The sequence below is a fragment of the Chelon labrosus genome, assembly GCF_963514085.1.
Source record: "Chelon labrosus genome assembly, chromosome: 17".
Taxonomy (NCBI): Eukaryota; Metazoa; Chordata; class Actinopteri; order Mugiliformes; family Mugilidae; genus Chelon; species Chelon labrosus.
The window spans coordinates 15,754,525-15,773,964 of record NC_140350.1 but is presented as its reverse complement, the minus strand read 5'-3'; the positions used below and the strand labels follow the sequence as shown (position 1 = coordinate 15,773,964).

The 19,440-nt window shown below is 41.3% G+C and overlaps 1 protein-coding gene and 1 long non-coding RNA gene across 2 annotated transcripts; both read left to right on the top strand.

The window, feature by feature from the left end:
* Positions 1-2,326: 2,326 nt before the first annotated feature.
* timd4 (T cell immunoglobulin and mucin domain containing 4) lies at positions 2,327-6,339 on the top strand (the record flags this gene model as incomplete). Its single annotated transcript, XM_084564313.1, has 8 exons — positions 2,327-2,387; positions 2,796-2,974; positions 3,184-3,488; positions 3,586-3,657; positions 3,714-3,810; positions 5,088-5,199; positions 5,293-5,326; positions 5,979-6,339. The coding sequence occupies 8 exons, from the start codon at positions 2,327-2,329 to the stop codon at positions 6,061-6,063; spliced, it is 945 nt and encodes a 314-aa protein (XP_084420439.1). The 3' UTR covers positions 6,064-6,339.
* A 7,055-nt stretch (positions 6,340-13,394) lies between these two features.
* LOC311502846 lies at positions 13,395-15,493 on the top strand. Its single transcript, XR_014699557.1, has 4 exons — positions 13,395-13,456; positions 13,627-13,653; positions 14,010-14,091; positions 14,425-15,493. It is a non-coding gene; the product is annotated as an uncharacterized lncRNA (long non-coding RNA).
* The last annotated feature ends 3,947 nt before the right edge of the window (positions 15,494-19,440 follow it).

Below are 19,440 nucleotides of genomic sequence, written 5' to 3'. Positions count from 1 at the left end.
TCTCACCCAATTTTGTGTTTGACCTAGTTAGTCAACGTCACTCCAACTCAGTACCACCAATTTTACACTTGTTTATGGAATATATGGTAAACGGACCTCATTTACAAAGCACCACCCAGTGGTGGGCAGGTCAAACTGGCATCACAGGTGGAGAGAAATTGAATAAAATGTGGGCACGCACATACGCACATGGACACCGATTCAAACGTTAATGCAAATTAAACCTCTGATGTTACAATCCTTTTAACTGACGTGACCCAGGCAGAACAAACGAACAATTTACAGAAGCAGATTATCAAGGACTCCTGACCGCAGACTAGCAGACCGTTGTGACAACAAGGTGGAGTGACACCGGGGACGGCCAATCACACAAGAAACGGCAGAGCCAATCGAGGATCTTGTGGGCGGGTCTAAACTAAGGGAAACAGGCTTCAGCTTGAGCGGCCGTTTTCCGCTTGGTCCTCCTAGTGCTTAACTTTTCTCTGTTTACTATAGCGTAAATACGGTAAAAAGTGCAGGGGACCAAAACGGCCTTTTGAAAAAGTGCAGGGGACATGTCCCCTGTGTCCCCCCCCCCAACAAATTACCTCCGTGAACACGTTTTGATAGCAAACCGTGGTTGTTTTAAATGTTGAAATGAATGTGAGACACCAGCAGAGGGCGGCAGAAACACAGAGAAAGCAAGCCTCAGTTCTACAGACACTGAGCTATGTGGGAATAAACATGTCTAAACTAGAAAGAGGTCTTAATAACACCAGACACGAGGATGTTTTGTGTCTCTTGTCAACGTTTATAGCTCTTGGTAGTTGTTTTGTCTCTCTTTGTGTTTTTTTTTTAATTGTACTTTTGTGTCCTTATTGTAGTTTTGTGTCTTTTTAAATTGACATTTTGTCTCTTTTCATGGACATTTGGGGTAGTTTTGTGTTTCCTGTGGGTTGCTTTGTGTCTCTTTGTGATAGTTCTGCGTCTCTTTGATTGTTTTGTGACTTGAGGTCATTTTGTGATAGTTTTGCGTCTTTGCAGTTGTTTCGTGTCTCTGTGGCCATCTTGTCTTCCTGTTGTTGTTTAAACCATAATTTAAACTTCCAACTTATGAGACTCATCTCATGGCTGATGCAGTTTCTCTCCCTCAGGCTTCGATCAATATTATCTTTAGTTCGTAGCTGTGTCAATAATGTGTGTCTGTGGCAAACACAAACCACGTTTACATGACGATCTGAATCAACTTTATTATACCGCTATTTATTTTCAGTCGGTAACTATTTTAGCCTCATGTTTAGTGTTTAGTAGAAGTGTGCTGATTTATATTTATAATTATAATTATACATACAACTATTACATACAAATAAATTACTAATTATAAGTACACACTATGACGCATCAGTAAATACTTCATTTATAAAGCATCACACCTACATAAATTAATGAGCAGTTTATAAAAGTAGTTATTAAACCTATTATAGTAACAGTCTTAAAAGCTGAATTAAGAATTATAAAAGCATTTATAATTGTATTTTCATATTTTACTATTGAGCAGATCATTTATTAAGTTAGTGGTTTAGCAAGTAAACTGCTTATTAATGTCAAGAGTGATGCTTTATGAATTATGTATTTACTGATGCTTCATAGTGTGTAGTTATGATTAGTAATTTATTTGTATGAAACAGTTGTATGTATAATGTTACCACAACTAAATGTTTGTATTAGGTCTGATCAAAATTGTTATTGATGTCCATAAAGCATTTATTTCATTTATAAAATATCAACTCTTCAAAATAAAAGTCTCTGAAACTGTCAGTCTGGAGACGCAGTGGAGGAAACAGAATTATCTGAAGTTTATAAAGGAGTCCTCTGTGTGACAGCGACGTCTCCACACAAGACACACCGAGTGTGTTCCAGAGAGACAACGTCTATTTGTCCTCAGCATTCCCTTCAGTGTAAAGACGCTGCATTCATCCTCATCCGTCCACGCCTCATTTAGTTTTTCTTCACATCCGTCAGAAGACAGAAAAACTTTAAACGGTTTCACATTAAAACAAAAGTTCACAGTGACGTCAAAATAATGAACAAAAAGAAAAGAGAACAGATGACAGAAAAAGTCCAAATTATGAAGTTAAAGTCAAGTTATGTGATGAAGCCATGGATATAAAACATTTATAGATCAACTCTTCGAGGTTTGATCAAATTGAGAAACACATTGTTCATGATGACGGAAACACAGACGCCATTCAGAGAATCAACGCAAACACACACTAACACACACCCCCAACTCCGTCACAGAGTCACACTGTCTTGTTGTTGTCGTCTGACTGTGAACACAAACAGGATGGACGCCGTCTCGCCTCGAATGCCTCAGACCTTCATTGCCATCCTCTTCATCCTCTCAGGTGAGACACTCACGCTCTGACATCACTACAAACAGTCTGACATCACCACAAATGCTCTGTTTTTATTGAGACAGCAGCTCAGGATAGTTTTTTGAGTTGTGACCCTTCACTGAGGCTTTGAGTCGTCGTGTTTAGAAGTCTCTTTGAGTCTTTGTGTGTCTTTCAGTCTTTATAAGGGTGTTTTTTTGGGCCTCTTTCAGTCTCTGTGACTTTTCTTGTCTTGTGTGTCTCGTTGGTTTACTGCAAACTATTTTCTGTAGTCCATTAGTCCATTTTGTGGCAAGAACAACAGTAGATCGAACCTCATGCCCTGGTGTCATCCTTTTTAATATAACATCATCTTACGTGAACCGTCGTCTTGATTCAGATGTTTGAACATTTTGTCCTCTGTCCGTATTTGTGCTGCAGGTGGACACTTTACGTCTGTGTCCTCGTTCAAGGTGATGGAGGGGGACGTGGCCTCCCTGTCCTGTCAGTACTCCGTGAAGCGCTTCGGTCTGAGTCGGGTTTGCTGGGGTCGTGGCTGTGGGACTTTCTGGTGCAACAACATCCTGGTGCAGACGGACGAGAATGGCGTCATCTCCAAGGTCTGCTGCAGTCAGCTCGTCCTAGCCAAAGACAGTCCACTGCGTTTTGTTTTACATCTACACATGAAACGCTCAGATCTGTTTAGTGATTTGTTTGGAGTTAGCATGTCCTCACTGTGCTAACATGGGTCCTCCCAGGTCCTCCCACAAAGACTTGCATATTAGGTTAAACACAAACACAAAACTCATTGTCAGATTTCAAACTGCAGGTGGCAGACCGGTATCAGCTGACCGGGGATGTTCTGGACGGAGAGATGGCTCTGGACATCTTGAATGTGAGGCGGACGGACAGTGGGCCATACTGCTGCAGGGTGGACATCGACGGGATCTTTAATGACAAGAAGGTGATAATGAACCTGAGGGTGGTCAAAGGTGAGACCAACATTTTGAGGCACTTTCCTGCTTCGCTTACAAATGGTGGAAGTCTAAATCCACGGTCCTCACGATGCAAACCGTCATTTATTCGTTTTGTTTTTGCCTCTTATGCCTCAAACTTTGTGAGTGATTATCAAAGGCTTCTATGACCTTGACTCATAAAGATGTGTGCAGACTTTCCAGTCAACTGAAACAAGTCTGAAGTTCTGTTCAACTGAGTTTTCCTTCTTTCTCAGCTCCAGTCACCAGCCCCCCTCATCCAATGACCACCACAACGACGACCGACCAAGTCACGCAACTGTCCACAGGTGAGATGCTGATGGGTTAAAATTAGTTAGACTGTGACGTCTCTGGTTCACAACAGGTTCTGCCTCCTTCTAGTGTCCTGGAAAACCCTGCTGTCGTCTCAGCTGGACCTTCTGAGGAGGAACTCCACCCTGCTCCACTCGGACAGCGTCAGAGTGAGCAACCACCGTTCATCACCATCACCATTTAGCTGATGGCTTGTTCTGCAGCTCCTCTTATGACCTCTTCTGTTGTTGTACTCTGGAATAACATATTTATTTGCAGATATAGCATTGCTTTAAAGTTTCAGTTTCATTCAGACTTTTCTACAGTTCTTCATAAAAAAAGTTGTGAAAGTCGACAAAGAGAACCCAGTCAAACGCATTACTCAAATGTGCCAATATTACATATCAGTGAGGTGCTCCTCTAGTATTATGAGTTAATTTCAATGTCAAATTAGAGTCCATCTGTTCAGAAGTGTTTCCATGAATGTAATGAGACTCAGGTGTCATTCAGTTCCTGGTTTAGTTTAAATAAATCAGGAATTTGTCTCAGTTTGATCTTCACAACACATGATTCTGGAAGTGTACGATGGTACAGACAAAGGAGCTTTCTGAGGAGCTTAGAAAAAGAGTCACTGTTACTCATCAGGCTGGAACAGGTTACAAAACCATCTCTAAAGAGTTTGGAATCCACAAATCTACAGTCAGACAGACTGAGAACAAATCTAGGAGATTTAAGACCCTCCACACGAGTTGTCAACCGACAAAGATCACTCCATAATAGCCTGAGAGGCTGTAGTTTGATGAAGCTGCTGTAGATGACTGATCAGCTGTTACCAGAAACATTTAGTTGATGTTATTGCTGCACAAGGAGGTTACCGCAGATACTGGAAACAAAGGGTTCACTGACTTTTACACCTCACTGATATGTAATATTGGCTTATTTTCCTGAATAAACAGGTTCCGTGCATTTGATTGGTTTCTCTTTGTCTACTTTCAGGAGTTGTGTGAAAATCCTGTAATGTTTTGAGTCTTTTTTTTTTTTTCCCCAGAAATTAGGAAAATTCTAAAGTAGACAAAAACTTTGAAGCAGCACTGCAGCATTAAATGTATGAATCAGATCCCAGTAAATTACTCAGTGGTTCAGATTACTAGGTCTTGGCTGTGATGACCTGTGATTAGGGCAAAAGTTGCACACTTATTCCAAGTTGGTCGGCATATTCCATTTGCATACTCTAATGTTAGACTGTCCCAACTAATTAGCCACACGACTGAAGCCAGATTTTTGCTTCTGCGTCAGATCAACACGTCTCCAGGAATAGAACTTCACATCTTGGAAACCTCATCCCAGTCCTCATGATTTTCTTGCCCCTTTCCAGCATCTATGCTGCCTTCACTGGCTGCAGTAACACGTAGATTTAGATCTGAAGACCGTCCTCTCTTTCTGTTAGGTGGAGGACTCTCTACCGTCTCTGTCCCTTCAGATCAACATTCCCATCCTATCTCTGTCCGTCATCGTGTTGTTGATCTTCGCTGCTGTTTTCCTCTTTCTGGCCTTCAAGCGTACGTCCTCTGTTATTTCTGTTTTCCTTCAATACGTTTCTAGTTTTTGTTTTTATGCTTGACTATTGTTAAATCTGGCTTTTTCTCATGCAGGTGAAATTTATAGAAGAGCCTTAAAGACCAGCTGGTGAGTTACAGCCGAAAACAAACGTTTAAAATGTTTCATGTTCACTCAGCTTAAATAAATAATAAATATCGTATCTGGGATTTTAAGCAGGAACATTTTGCCTAAAGGCTGTGAGCTGACAATCGGCTGTTTGCTGGTGTCGGTTCATCTCTGAGCGTCTTTGATTTTAGGTTTTTCTGGTGTGTACTGCACCGTTAGCTCTAGTTTTACTTCGGTCTGCAGCTTTTTAGCCGATTCATGTTGAATCAGAACAAATTACTCAGAGAGATCACTCTGATTAGCTGAACAGCTCAGAGAACCAGGAAGTGATGAAAGGAAACAAAACAACAAAGACTCTTCATCTTAACCTGAACGTTGTAGCTCTTTGTAGCTTCCTAGCCTCCCAGCTAATAGTACCTGTTCCAAACTTCCTAGCCGCTCAGCTAATAGTATCCCTTTCTGTTTCCTTTTTAAAATGATGAACCTGCTGGTCAATGGCTGTGATCTTTGTGCATTCAAGTGCAATGTTCATAATAAAGTTTGAGAGCCATTTCCAGATGCAAATAAAACAGCAGGGCACTAAATGGATCTCTCTGAGGTTGCTTAGAACTAAATGCTAACATCATAAAGCTAATTACAGTCCAGTAGTTGAGATGTTTGTTCTCTCCTCCAGTTTCTCCTCTGAAGAGCCACCTCACATCATTTATGAGATCCGGATGAGGAGGCCGGTGCAGGAGAACATATACACTCTGGACTGAAGTGCCTCCTTCACACCTGGAAACAAAATAAAAGGAGAGACTTCAAAACATCAGCTTTAAGCCTGTATTCGATTACATTTAGTGCATAAAATATTAGCCACTGCTGTTTATAATCTACTCCGCATGCTGATACTGAAAAAACTTGACATTTCTACATGTGTATCTGGTGTTTTTGTCCTGCTTAAGGCTCATTTGTGCTACAGATAAGATCCTGTTATTTCTTTAAAATCAGGAACTAAATCCACACTTGCTTCTCTGTGATGTACTCAAGTATGTTTGGGCCCAAAGTCAAGGTGCTTTGAGAGGCACTGGCATTTTGGATGAGGTGGACTGCTTGACGGAAGGTAGCTCTACCAAAATCAGGAAGTCTTAAAGCCTGGACTTAAAAACAGTTCCAATAGGCGACTTTGTTGCTTGCTACATTCATTATTATGTACGTACTGCGTTACAGCAATAAATACTGAATGGTTCGGGAGACATTTTGTTCTCTTATTGAAAAATAAGAATGATGCACAAATATTGCAGGGCCACGATGGTTTAATTCACCCTCAGCACAGCAAAACAGCTGCTTATCAACAATCACACTTCAATGTCTGCAGGGTGTCCACACCCCGAACTCGTAACTTATCCTGTGTTTGTCAAATATTGGTTTGGAGGAAATTGCCGTATCTGTTGTTGCCTGGGGGTGGCGGTGATGTTGGTGGGGGTTCATGTTTGGGGAGGCCAGAGGGGAAGGCGCTACTAAATTCCCCTCGATGTTTGAACACTGATGCTGGGTCTCCATTTTGTGCTTTGCTCCATTGTGTCTCAAGCAGCCAATGGTTCAGTGGTGATCACATTCAAGTGCGGAGCGTTCAACTTTTATCACAGTCAGGTGGATCTGAATCTGAAGATTGAGCCACTTTGCAGCAGAGTGCAGAAACTATTTTACAACTATTTTACTAAATGCAGATGTTCATCTTTTACACCTGGCTCACAAAGAAAACCAGTCATACATCCAGGAAACACTGGACAGACAAACAAAAGTGGATCCATCAATGACAATGCTGAATGCTGCAGAAAAAGCAGTGTATCCAAAACATTACCCAAAATACAGGTGCAGGACCAAAAATGAGACAAAAAAAAACTTGGGAAAACATGGACAACCCACAGGAGTGACTTCACAGGGTCAAATATCACAGAGGACTTGACAAAGAGCAAAGGGAAAGGCAGGACTACACAGGTGAGACCAATGAGAGTGGAGCTCACAAGTAGAAACCAATCCAACAAAGTGGGCAACACACAAGAAGTAAAGCAAGACTAAACACCATGGAAGAACTTTACAATATAAGAACAAAAAACATAAGAAACAACAAACGGTGAATACTTGGCATGCCGACTCTATCCTCCCTTTAAATCCATTATCAATCTCAATCAATATATTTCGGGTATCACTTAGTATCACATACTCTTGTTTGAATCCTCTATGCTGCTTGTATGGTTAGTCTAGATTTATTTATGAACACATCGTTCCTCATTTTCACATGAGCTGCTCAGAGTTTCTTCCTGTTGAGAGTTTTTGTTGCCACTGTCAACTTAGTGCTGCTCTGGATGTTTCAGGCTCTGGGTTGTGTAAAATGTCCAGAGACAATTTAAGTTCTTACTGATACTTTATAAATAAAATCAAACCAAAATAAACTAATCTAAATTGTGACCATTGGCATATTACTGTGATATTATCACACGTTAGCTTAATGTCAGCCTTTTTGGCCCAGAATCAATAGAATGGCTGTAAACTTTTCTAAACTGTTTCTTGACTATCTCTTTCTACATCATTATTTAACATGTAACTGTTGAAGAACCACAGTTGATGGCCTTAATGTATGATTAGTAGCATTTGTCACCTACTATTTGTTAACACAACGTTTACACTTGGCCCATCCTCCCAGGGTCAATGGACGAGAGAGAGCCGTGGTGGTCTAGCAAGCCAGAGAGTGAATGAAGAGAGGGAACGGCGTTAGCATTAACAAAGGAGTCAATCAGAGAAATAAAACATTTTGGGATTGTTTCACGTTGCAGACTCTCTAAAGCACAAATCAACATGAGTACACCTCCACAGAACCCTGTTGGGTTTAGTTTGAAGGCAGCTCCAGGGCAGATTTATCTGGTCCACCATGTCCTCTCTGCTCTGCTTAATCACCCTCTGTCAAACAGCCACCATGTGAAGTCCTGAGTCATAGATTCAGGCAGTTTTATCAAGAACAAGACTTGTTGGTTGGCTAAGATCAGCTGACACTGAAGGTCATGAAGATCTTATTTGTATATTTTCAACTGTCAGTATAACACCAGATGTTGATGATCTCAGCCGACCAGCGAGTCCTGTTCTTGACCAAACAATCTGAGTCCCTGACTCAAAACTTTCCAGACTATAAAAGCTGAAGTGGATTCAGAGGAGACTTCACTTTCTTCACCATCTGCGAAGAGAAGGTTTGCCGTCATCCAGACATGTTTTCTCTGAGGTTCACCCTGCTGGCCTGTGAGTAGTCTGATGTGTTCACGTGCAGCTTTAGATAGACAAACTGTACGCATATAGACGTGATAGCAGATTGACTGAGTCTGTAAAAATGCTGCTGTGTTAGAGCCATGAAAACCTTATTGAATAGAGTGAGTTAAAGCTGACAAGAAATATGTCTGTGTGTGTTTCAGTGTTGGCCGTCGGACTCATAGCTGCAGGTAAGAACTAAAGATGTTGTGTGTGGGGACGTGCTGTATTTATGCTACAATCATTCACAATATGAGTCCTTGGACAAGGGTTTAAGTTGAGTTTGACTGTCCCCTGATGCCTAACAGCAGTCAGGTTTGCATCCAGGTGGAGAGTGGATTAGCTTGATGCTTCAGTTACAATGATTTCCATGTCACAATGTTTTTAGCTTTCTAAAAACATTTTAAATTCGTATGTTTCTCATACATACATCCAGCAGATAGATTAAAAAGGCCAGGAGCATTAAACAGATTCAGAAGTAGCGACATGTTGAGAGAGTCTGACTCATGTTCATGTTCCTCCTTGTAACTGTTTTCTGGTGCTTTGCAGTTTCCTCACAGACCCCAGAATTCAATGGTGAAAAAGTAGAGCAGGTTGCAGCTGCTGCTGCTACTGTTGCCTCAAACGTCAGGTCAGAACACTCTTTTATCTCTTTTAGTCTTTCTGTCTTTTCCTCATCCACATCTGCTCATCTTCTGTTTGTAAAGGTGAAGAGCAGAAGGGACTGTTGTGTTCAAAAGAATGTAAAACAGATCTTCCACAGAGAGTGGCTGCTTCTCCAACGAGAGAGCTTTTAATATCCATCTGACTTTTCACTCTTTCTGTCAGTTCTGATGACGATTTCTGACTATCACAAAGCCACTTTATCAGCAAAGTTCTGCTAAGAACTTGGGCCACAGCCTTATTTCTAATATTTCTAACACTGCTGCATGATGAGATGAGTCATCCTTGTCTCTCCGTCTCCATTTCCAGAGCTGCAATTTCTGCACGTACTACCAGAGAAAGACCACAGAGACAAACAACCAATGCCTGAAGAAGCCCGCCAAGCCATGGAAGCCAAACTTGCTGAGGTTGCTCAACAAAGGCTTAATATCCAGGGACAAGCTTCAGCCGCTGATCTCTAGAAGCTCTAGAAGGAGTTGGGACTCTGTTATCTCTTATTTTTCTTTGAATCTCTTTGTCCTAAAATGCAGATATCTAGATCATTTCATGTCTGCTGTCTGTATTTGAAATTCTACTTTATGTTTGAGCAATAAAATATGAGAAACACTCATTGGAACTGTCTTTGTATAAGCACTGTCCTGCGGCGCCCCCTACTGGTGGTAGGGTTTGTGGAGAAGGCAAGTATGTCATATGCAAACATAAAGACAAAGTTTTTTAGTTTGCCATGAAGGTCTCAGCATTTATTTCAAGAGGCCTCATGCTGTTTCGAAAGCTGTTTGGGCTGGTTGGGTTTCATGTTTGGGGAGGACAGAGGGGAAGGTGCTACTAAATTCCCCTTGATGTTTGAACACTGATGGTCCCCATTTTGTGCTTTGCTCCATTGTGTCTCAAGCATCCAATGGTTCAATGGTGATCACATTATCACATTCAAGTGTGGAGCGTTCAACTTTTATCACAGTCAGGGGGATCTGAATCTGAAGATTGAGCCACTTTGCAGCAGAGTGCAGAAACTATTTTACAAGTATTTTAAAGGGGCCGTCCACACGGAAACACAAAAACGCTGAAACGCAGAAGTTTTTCATCGTTTTGGCCGAGCGTCCACACGTATCCTGTAAACGCATAGCCCTAAAACGCACTTTTCTGAAAACGGGTCCCAGGGTGGAGAAATTCGCAAACGCAGCTCTTGCGTTTCTATGTGGACGGCGAAAACGGCGAAAGCGATGACGTCATCGCCACACTCCCGAGCAGCCTTCCACATCCCGCGAGACGTCTCGTAACAACATCAACAACAATGGCGGACTACATGCTAGTTTTCATGCTGGAGAAGATATTGAGCCTATTAGGGTTACTAGGGCAAAATATCATGCTCCTGTGCCACCACGCTGAGCAAAAAGGGCAATTTGTAAACAGCGCTCAAGATTAGTGGTGGGCGGATCGATCGAAATATCGATAATATCGATACCAACGTTGGTATCGAGATTGATCGATACCAATGTAATGAGATCGATACTTAAGTTTCAGTTTCTCTCGTTTCATTAAAGAGGCGACCCGACTCTGTCTAAATGCCGCTGCTGTCACAGAGCAGATCGGGCTCATTTTGCTCCTCCTCCCCCCTCCTGTGTTTCTTGTACAGTCACGTGACTCCGCGGCGCCAGGTGACCGAACACCGCCCACCGCTACCAGCCAGGCCAGACCAGTAGCAACGCATTACACACAACGAGAGAAAGAGTAGGGCTGTTTGGTTATATTTTCGGTCCGAAAATGAAACGATAGCAAGTTGTACTATTTGTAAAAAGGCTGTAAGATACAGTGGTAACACAACAAACTTGTATATGGAAATTTTTAAAATCCCCCGCCCACCTAGCCCCTACAGAACCCTGAAAAGAAGAAAAAAAGTGCACTAAAGGGGAGAAATGTTGTCTTATTTTTTGTACTGTATTGCCTAAACACTTCCTTACATTATTTATCGTATTTGTTGTGGAGTGATAATTTTGTACACTTTGTTTATTTAAGAAAAATAAAATCCAGAAAGAAGTGCAATAAATTTAGTTTTTATTGTAGTTTCTGAACACTCTGCCTGAAAAATAATTTGTTTTTACTTGTCCTCAAGTGATCATTTTGTGTTGTTTCTGAACAAAAACTTTTATTGTGATAATAAAGTATTTTGTATTTACTTATAAACTTTGCCCAGATTCTGTACTGGATTTTAACTGATTAATAATTCAAAAGGGAAATCACAAAAACACTTAAAATGTCATGAAAATTCATTCAGATTTAGATTGATGGTGCGTCCACCTTAATTATTAAAAAGTATCGATATCGGTATCGGCGATACTGGCCCTGTATTTACTTGGTATCGGATCGATACCAAATCTAGCGGTATCGCACACCTCTACTCAAGATTTGTGCGCATGCTCCGCCTCTTCCTCTCCGTTTTTGGTGAATTTCTGAAACTGAAACAGCGTTACCTATAGGCCTGGAATATGAAGTAGCGTTTTCGGTCGTGCTGAAACGGATCTGTGTGGACGCGGATATTTCTTGAAACGATGCCCTCGAAAACGGAGAGGAAAAATATCGTTTTCGTACGTGTGGACGTGGCCTTAAATGCAGATGTTCATTTTATTCTGACGGTCGACTTTTACACCTGGCTCACAAAGAAAAACAGTCACACATCCAGGAAACACTGGATCGTGTGTGGACTCATAGATGATCAGACAAACAAAAGTGGATCCATCAATGACAATGCTGAATGCTGCAGAAAAGGCAGTGTATCCAAAACATTATCCAAAATACAGGTGCAGACCAAAAATGAGACAAAAAAAAATAAAAACATGGGAAAACATGGACAACCCACAGGAGTGACTTCACAGGGTCAAATATCACAGAGGACTTGACAAAGAGCAAAGGGAAAGGCAGGACTACACAGGTGAGACCAGTGAGGGTGAAGCTCACAAGTAACCAATCCAACAAAGTGGGCAACACACAGGAAGTAAAGCAAGACTAAACACCATGGAAGAACTTTACAATATAAGAACAAAAAACATAAGAAACAACAAACGGTGAATACTTGGCATACAGACTCTATCCTCCCTTTAAATCCATTATCAATCTCAATCAATATATTTCAGGTATCACTTAGTATCACATACTCTTGTTTGAATCCTCTATGCTGCTTGTATGGTTAGTCTAGATTTATTTATGAACACATCGTTCCTCATTTTCACATGAGCTGCTCAGAGTTTCTTCCTGTTGAGAGTTTTTGTTGCCACTGTCAACTTAGTGCTGCTCTGGATGTTTCAGGCTCTGGGTTGTGTAAAATGTCCAGAGACAATTTAAGTTCTTACTGATACTTAATAAATAAAATCAAACCAAAATAAACTAATCTAAATTGTGAACATTGGCATGTTACTGTGATATTATCACACGTTAGCTTGATGTCAGCCTTTTTGGCCTATAGAATGGCTGTAAACTTTTCTAAACTGTTTCTTGACTATCTGTTTCCACATCATTATTTAACATGTAACTGTTGAAGAACCACAGTTGATGGCCTTAAGGTATGATTAGTAGCATTTGTCACCTACTATTTGTTAACACAACGTTTACACTTGGCCCATCCTCCCAGGGTCAATGGACGAGAGAGAGCAGCGGTGGTCTAGTAAGTCAGAGAGTGAATGAAGAGAGGGAACGGCGTTAGCATTAACAAAGGAGTCAATCAGAGAAATAAAACATTTTGGGATTGTTTCACATTGCAGACTCTCTAAAGCACAAATCAACATGAGTACACCTCCACAGAACCCTGTTGGGTTTAGTTTGAAGGCAGCTCCAGGGCAGATTTATCTGGTCCACCATGTCCTCTCTGCTCTGCTTAATCACCCTCTGTCAAACAGTCACCATGTGAAGTCCTGAGTCATAGATTCAGGCGGTTTTATCAAGAACAAGACTTGTTGGTTGGCTAAGATCAGCTGACACTGAAGGTCATGAAGATCTTATTTGTATATTTTCAACTGTCAGTATAACACCAGATGTTGATGATCTCAGCCGACCAGCGAGTCCTGTTCTTGACCAAACAACCTGAGTCCCTGACTCAGAACTTTCCAGACTATAAAAGCTGAAGTGGATTCAGAGGAGACTTCACTTTCTTCACCATCTGCGAAGAGAAGGTTTGCCATCATCCAGACATGTTTTCTCTGAGGTTCACCCTGCTGGCCTGTGAGTAGTCTGATGTGTTCACGTGCAGCTTTAGATAGACAAACTGTACGCATATAGACGTGATAGCAGATTGACTGAGTCTGTAAAAATGCTGCTGTGTTAGAGCCATGAAAACCTTATTGAATAGAGAGAGTTAAAGCTGACAAGAAATATGTCTGTGTGTGTTTCAGTGTTGGCCGTCGGACTCATAGCTGCAGGTAAGAACTAAAGATGTTGTGTGTGGGGACGTGCTGTATTTATGCTACAATCATTCACAATATGAGTCCTTGGACAAGGGTTTAAGTTGAGTTTGACTGTCCCCTGATGCCTAACAGCAGTCAGGTTTGCATGCAGGTGGAGAGCGGATTAGCTTGATGCTTCAGTTACAATGATTTCCATGTCACAATGTTTTAGCTTTCTAGAAACATTTTAATTCGTATGTTTCTCATACGTACATCCAGCAGATAGATTAAAAAGGCCAGGAGCATTAAACAGATTCAAACGTAGCGACATGTTGAGAGAGTCTGACTCATGTTCATGTTCCTCCTTGTAACTGTTTTCTGGTGCTTTGCAGTTTCCTCACAGACCCCAGAATTCAATGGTGAAAAAGTAGAGCAGGTTGCAGCTGCTGCTGCTACTGTTGCCTCAAACGTCAGGTCAGAACACTCTTTTATCTCTTTTAGTCTTTCTGTCTTTTCCTTGTCCACATCTGCTCATCTTCTGTTTGTAAAGGTGAAGAGCAGAAATGACTGTTGTGTTCAAAAGAATGTAACACAGATCTTCCACAGAGAGTGGCTGCTTCTCCAACGAGAGAGCTGTTAATACCCAGCCACTCTTTCTATCAGTTCTGATGACGATTTCTGACTATCACAAAGCCACTTTATCAGCAAAGTTCTGCTAAGAACTTGAGCCACAGCCTTATTTCTAATATTTCTAACACTGCTGCATGATAAGATGAGTCATCCTTGTCTCTCCGTCTCCATTTCCAGAGCTGCAATTTCTGCTCGTACTACCAGAGAAAGACCACAGAATACGGCCAATGCCTGAAGAAGCCCGCCAAGCCATGGAAACCAAACTTGCTGAGGTTGCTCAACAAAGGCTTAATATCCAGGGACAAGCTTCAGCCGCTGATGATCTCTAGAAGCTCTAGAAGGAGTTGGGACTCTGTTATCTCTTATTTTTCTTTGAATCTCTTTGTCCTAAAATGCAGATATCTAGATCATTTCATTTCTGCTGTCTGTATTTGAAATTCTAATTTATGTTTGAGCAATAAAAAATGAGAAACACTCATTGGAACTGTGCCGTGTCTTGTTATAAGCACTGTCCTGCAGCGCCCCTTGCTGGTGGTAGGGTTTGTGGTGAAAGCAAGTATATCATATGCAAACATAAAGACAAAGTGTCTCGGCATTTATTTAAAGAGGCCTCATGCTGTTTCAAAAGCTGTTTTCCAGTCATCACTCTCTAGGATGTGACCGTTGCGACTGATGTTTCAAAGGTCATGCCATCAATGACCGTCAATGGAATGTCCATGGCATGAAAAAACATGAGCTATGCAGGATTCAGGCAGCAGAGAGGGAGTCCTGATAATACTTCTCCATGGCTTTGCGTTTTGGTGGAAGAGGTGTGTAAGATGGACCACAATTACCGCTGAATGTTACAGCAATAAAATGACCCACAGGCAGGTTTGGCGTGTGTAACAGATGAGGCCTTTTATTTACCCATATTCAGGAGGACATGGAATCACCCAGCATCAGACCAGCAACACTCAAGCTGTTAAAATGGTTAAAATCCTAGCCTCTCAGCTAATAGTAGTGCCTCCTAGCTCCTCATCTAGGCTGTTGGTTTTAGTGTTTGTGGAGATGTGACACAGTTGATATGAAGCAACATCATAATCTTTCCAATGAGTATCAACTTAGTTTAGGTTTAGTATTAGCTGCCACGACACGCTGACACTACCAGTGTTTGAAGGAAGGTGATAGTGAGTACGTTTGGGGGTCTAGTCATGTCATCCAGACTGACATATTCATTGTGCTGCAGTCACATTTCAGTCAGACAAATATGCTTCCACAGAGAAAGTAAATAGAACAAAGAATATAATAATTTAGTTTGGAGCGGTTCCGACACCTCCTGCATTTGTCACATGAGTGTCTGTTTAACACAGTTTCTGCCTGGAGGGTGAGTTCAGCATAATGTTCGGATAAGCTTGACGAGAGGGCAACACCTCCATGTTTGAACACTAAGCACATGCAAGACTTTATTCTGCTCTTTGTCCCTCAAAGGCCTCAGGTAGCCAATATTAAATAAGTTATTAAAAGTGTGAAAATGATTCTACAACCAGTTTAATTTAGATGTCTTCTGATGGCCGGTGCTTACAGTCAGTCCACAAAGAAACACCGTCACACTCACCAGAAACAGTCCGCCAGCAGTTTCATGCATTCATGTTTGCTTGCAATGAACAGATGTGTTGAGGTTGTGTGCAGTATGTGTAAATAAGGAGTTCTGAATTATGTTTCATATGAAAGGTATTACATGTCTAATTAGGTAATCTAAAAAAAATGGTAAGAGAACTGCAATTTCCCATAACCCGGGCGGACAAAAAGCTAGAGACTACAGTGGGTTTCAAACTGATGAAGGAATCTTACTAATAAATATTCATTTGAGCTGATGTAAAACATTCTGTACAGTGTGTACTGTCTATATCAATAACAATGTTCATTCATTATATAGATTATGTACTTACAGTTATCCTGTGAATGTCATGTGAACTCAGCCAACTGGTGAGTCCTGTTCTTGACTAAACAGTCTGAGTCTGTGACTCAGAACTTTCCAGACTATAAAAACTGAGGTGGATTCCGAGGAGATTTTGTTTTCTTCTGCATCAGTGAAGAGAAGGTTTGCCGTCATCCAGACATGGGTCCTCTGAGATTCACCCTACTGGCCTGTGAGTAGTCTGATGTGTTCACCTGCAGCTTTACATGGAGGTGATATTGAATTGGCTGAATTAACTGGTAAAACTAGCTAGTTTTTACATTCAGAACTCCATTTAAGAAATTAGTGTTTTACTGGATATGTTTCTGATGTGTTCTCTCCCAAATAACGGACCCAGCCCTTTATGGGGCAAAGAACCATATTTGGTATTTTAAATTGCGTCCCTGTGTCACATAGTGAGGTTTAGAAGCATGTGGTTTTCACTCTGCCAATCAGAGAAGATCAAGGCAACATTCTCAGGTCAAATCAGAGTCAACTGTGGTCTGCAAGGTCCACCTCTGCACCAACGCTGAGCATAACTGCTTTATTAGGTATGAAGAAGAGACCTTATGTTGTCTAATGTGATAATGTGTATGTTGACAAGTGCCTGAATCAGCACTTATGTTCTAATTCACAAAAGCAAAAAAGTCTTCTTATGCCCTACAATAACTCTCTAGGGTTGAAATGTTGAAGTTCCAAGTATTTCAATGAGTGCCCTATAAAGGGTTAAGGGGTCATAGTCCAAAGGTGTCGTGTGTAGATTTTAAGGCTGAATGAAAGCTATGACAACATAAAACAAGGTGAATATCTTCACTAGAAGTACTTTATTCTACAATCTGGTCTGACTTTAGTTTAGTTTTGATTCATTGGACTTTGCATTGATGTGGTGATTATAATTATAATAATGTTGCTGTGTTAGAACCATGAAATAAAACATGGAAAGAGTTAAAGATGAGAAGAAAACTGTCTCTGTGTGTTACAGTGCTGGCTGTTGGACTCATAGCTGCAGTTTCCTCAGAGTCCTCAGAGTCATCTGAAGAGGAAGAAGAAGGAGAAAGAAGAGGAGGAGAAGAAGGAGAAGAAGAAGAAGAAGAAGAAGAAGAAGAAGCGACTGCTTCTGCATTGACGTGAGGATGTTTTTACAGTTGATCCGTCACCTTCCTTTTCTTCTTCAGTCTATCTTCCTCACATTTTCTCTTCATGTAATAATTGTGGTTCTGGAAACCATCACCAACACCGCGACAACAGACACGAACCAACAAAGAGCAGACAGACTGACTCTTTGTCTCTGTGTCTCTATGTTTTTCAGGCCTTCTTCACATCACAACCAAAACGAGACCAACATCTTGGCACCTCCCGCACCAACCAACTCAAGCCTCACCCCCCTGTAACGCATCAAATGCTCCTAAATCTGAATCCAACGTGACCACACTACAGGGGTGCCTGTCTGTTCATTTTATTCAGAGGCTTCTTTTGCTTGCAGGAGATGCATTAAATTTAGTCTCTGTCTAGAAATACAAATTCACCTTAACAAGAAATTAAAAGAAAAAAACCCAAAACACTCTCACTGCATCTGTGCTGTCTGTGTGTAAAACCACTGCTCTGTAGCACCCCTGCTGTGTGAATGATTTGCTAGCCTAGTAGCTCCTCCTAGCTTACTAGCCTCCAAGCTAATAGTACCTCTTCCTAGCTTCCTAGCCTCCAGGCTAATAGTAGCTCTTCTTAGCTTCCAAGCTAATCCTACTCCTTGCTCCTTGCCTAGCTGCTTATAAGACTGTTGGTTTTAGTGTTTGTGGAGATGTCACCTTTTGTTGCTGCTACAGTTATTTCTTGCTCCTCTGGGCCTCAAACCCCTCAAATGACTGACTGACATTCATTGTATACATAAAATCATGTTGTGTGGAGTCATTCCGACACCTCCTGCGTTCTTCACATATTAGCTGAATGTCGGTTTAGTGTTTAGTATTTGTGTTGGAAAAGCTTGAGGGAAGGGCGACGCTAAGCAAAGAGAGAGAGAGAGATGAAAGGTTAGTTTTTTCTTATGCATTTAGTGTGACAACAATTCAGATGTAACAGTAACACGTTCAGTGTTCCTGTTATGAAGTTATTTTCCCCCATGGAGGATGAAAATGACAACATTCATTAAGAAATAAACAGTGTGAATACAAGTTGAAATGTATACAGAAATAAACACATACAAACAATATACTGTATGTTGTTTAATTCAATTTAAAACTCTAACAATACCTAAAGCTGCAAAAAGAACAAATAATACAATTTTTTTAAGATAATAGAGGACAATCCTTTAGTTTATGCCACAACAAATGATTATAATGTTGCTTGTAATCATTCACTCAATTAACTAATTAGAAAAAAAAAAAAAAAAAAACATGTTTCCGCCCGGTTTCGAACCGGGGACCTTTCGCGTGTGAGGCGAACGTGATAACCACTACACTACGGAAACCGCTGACAAACACGACGACTGTTATCTAGATATATCGCAGTTTGTAACCCAGTCCTCAGCTTGTTTTGCTAAACAGCGCTTCAAATGTCTCAACAGTCCACTCTCCGTCGATTTATTTTTATCACTGCAGATAAACCTGAACCCAGGTGTTTTACAACGTGCGTTTTCTGCAGCCTAAATACTTTTACACACTCTCTCCGGTTCAACCTGCGCTCCCTGTCCGTCTGGTTCTTACAGCGTCTGGGCGTGCCGCCAGTAGGAAGCTCCTTATATGGGCAGCAGGACGTCCGCTGCAGCGACAGGAAGGACCATATTTGGGCTGAAGCGGTGTTGTTTTTTTCCTGCGGGGATCTGGCCTCGCTGCCAGTGGCACGCACACACACGTACACAGACTGGTGTTTCTATGCTTGTGAGGACCCTTTCATTCAAATCAATGGCCAACATGGACCCACATCGTCAGTGTTTCGCCACAGTTTGGTCCCCACAATCTACTAAAGACAGAAACACACACACAGGGAGGATTTGCTGCTGACTAAAATCCACAGGATGAACCTTTTATTGTCTCTTTTATCAGACACTGTAAATGCAAATAAAGATTTTAATTGAACTTCCTGCAGGACAGATATGGTGTTGTGTAACGTCTGAAATAAAAGCAGCGTCAGGATTTAGACGCTTTATTCTTTAAGAGCCGACCAACACAAACTTCACTCACCTGTAAGGAATTAAACGCTCCCAAATCTCATCAATCAATCATTTTATTCTGACGCCTCTTTAGGAAAATGTGACTCTGTCT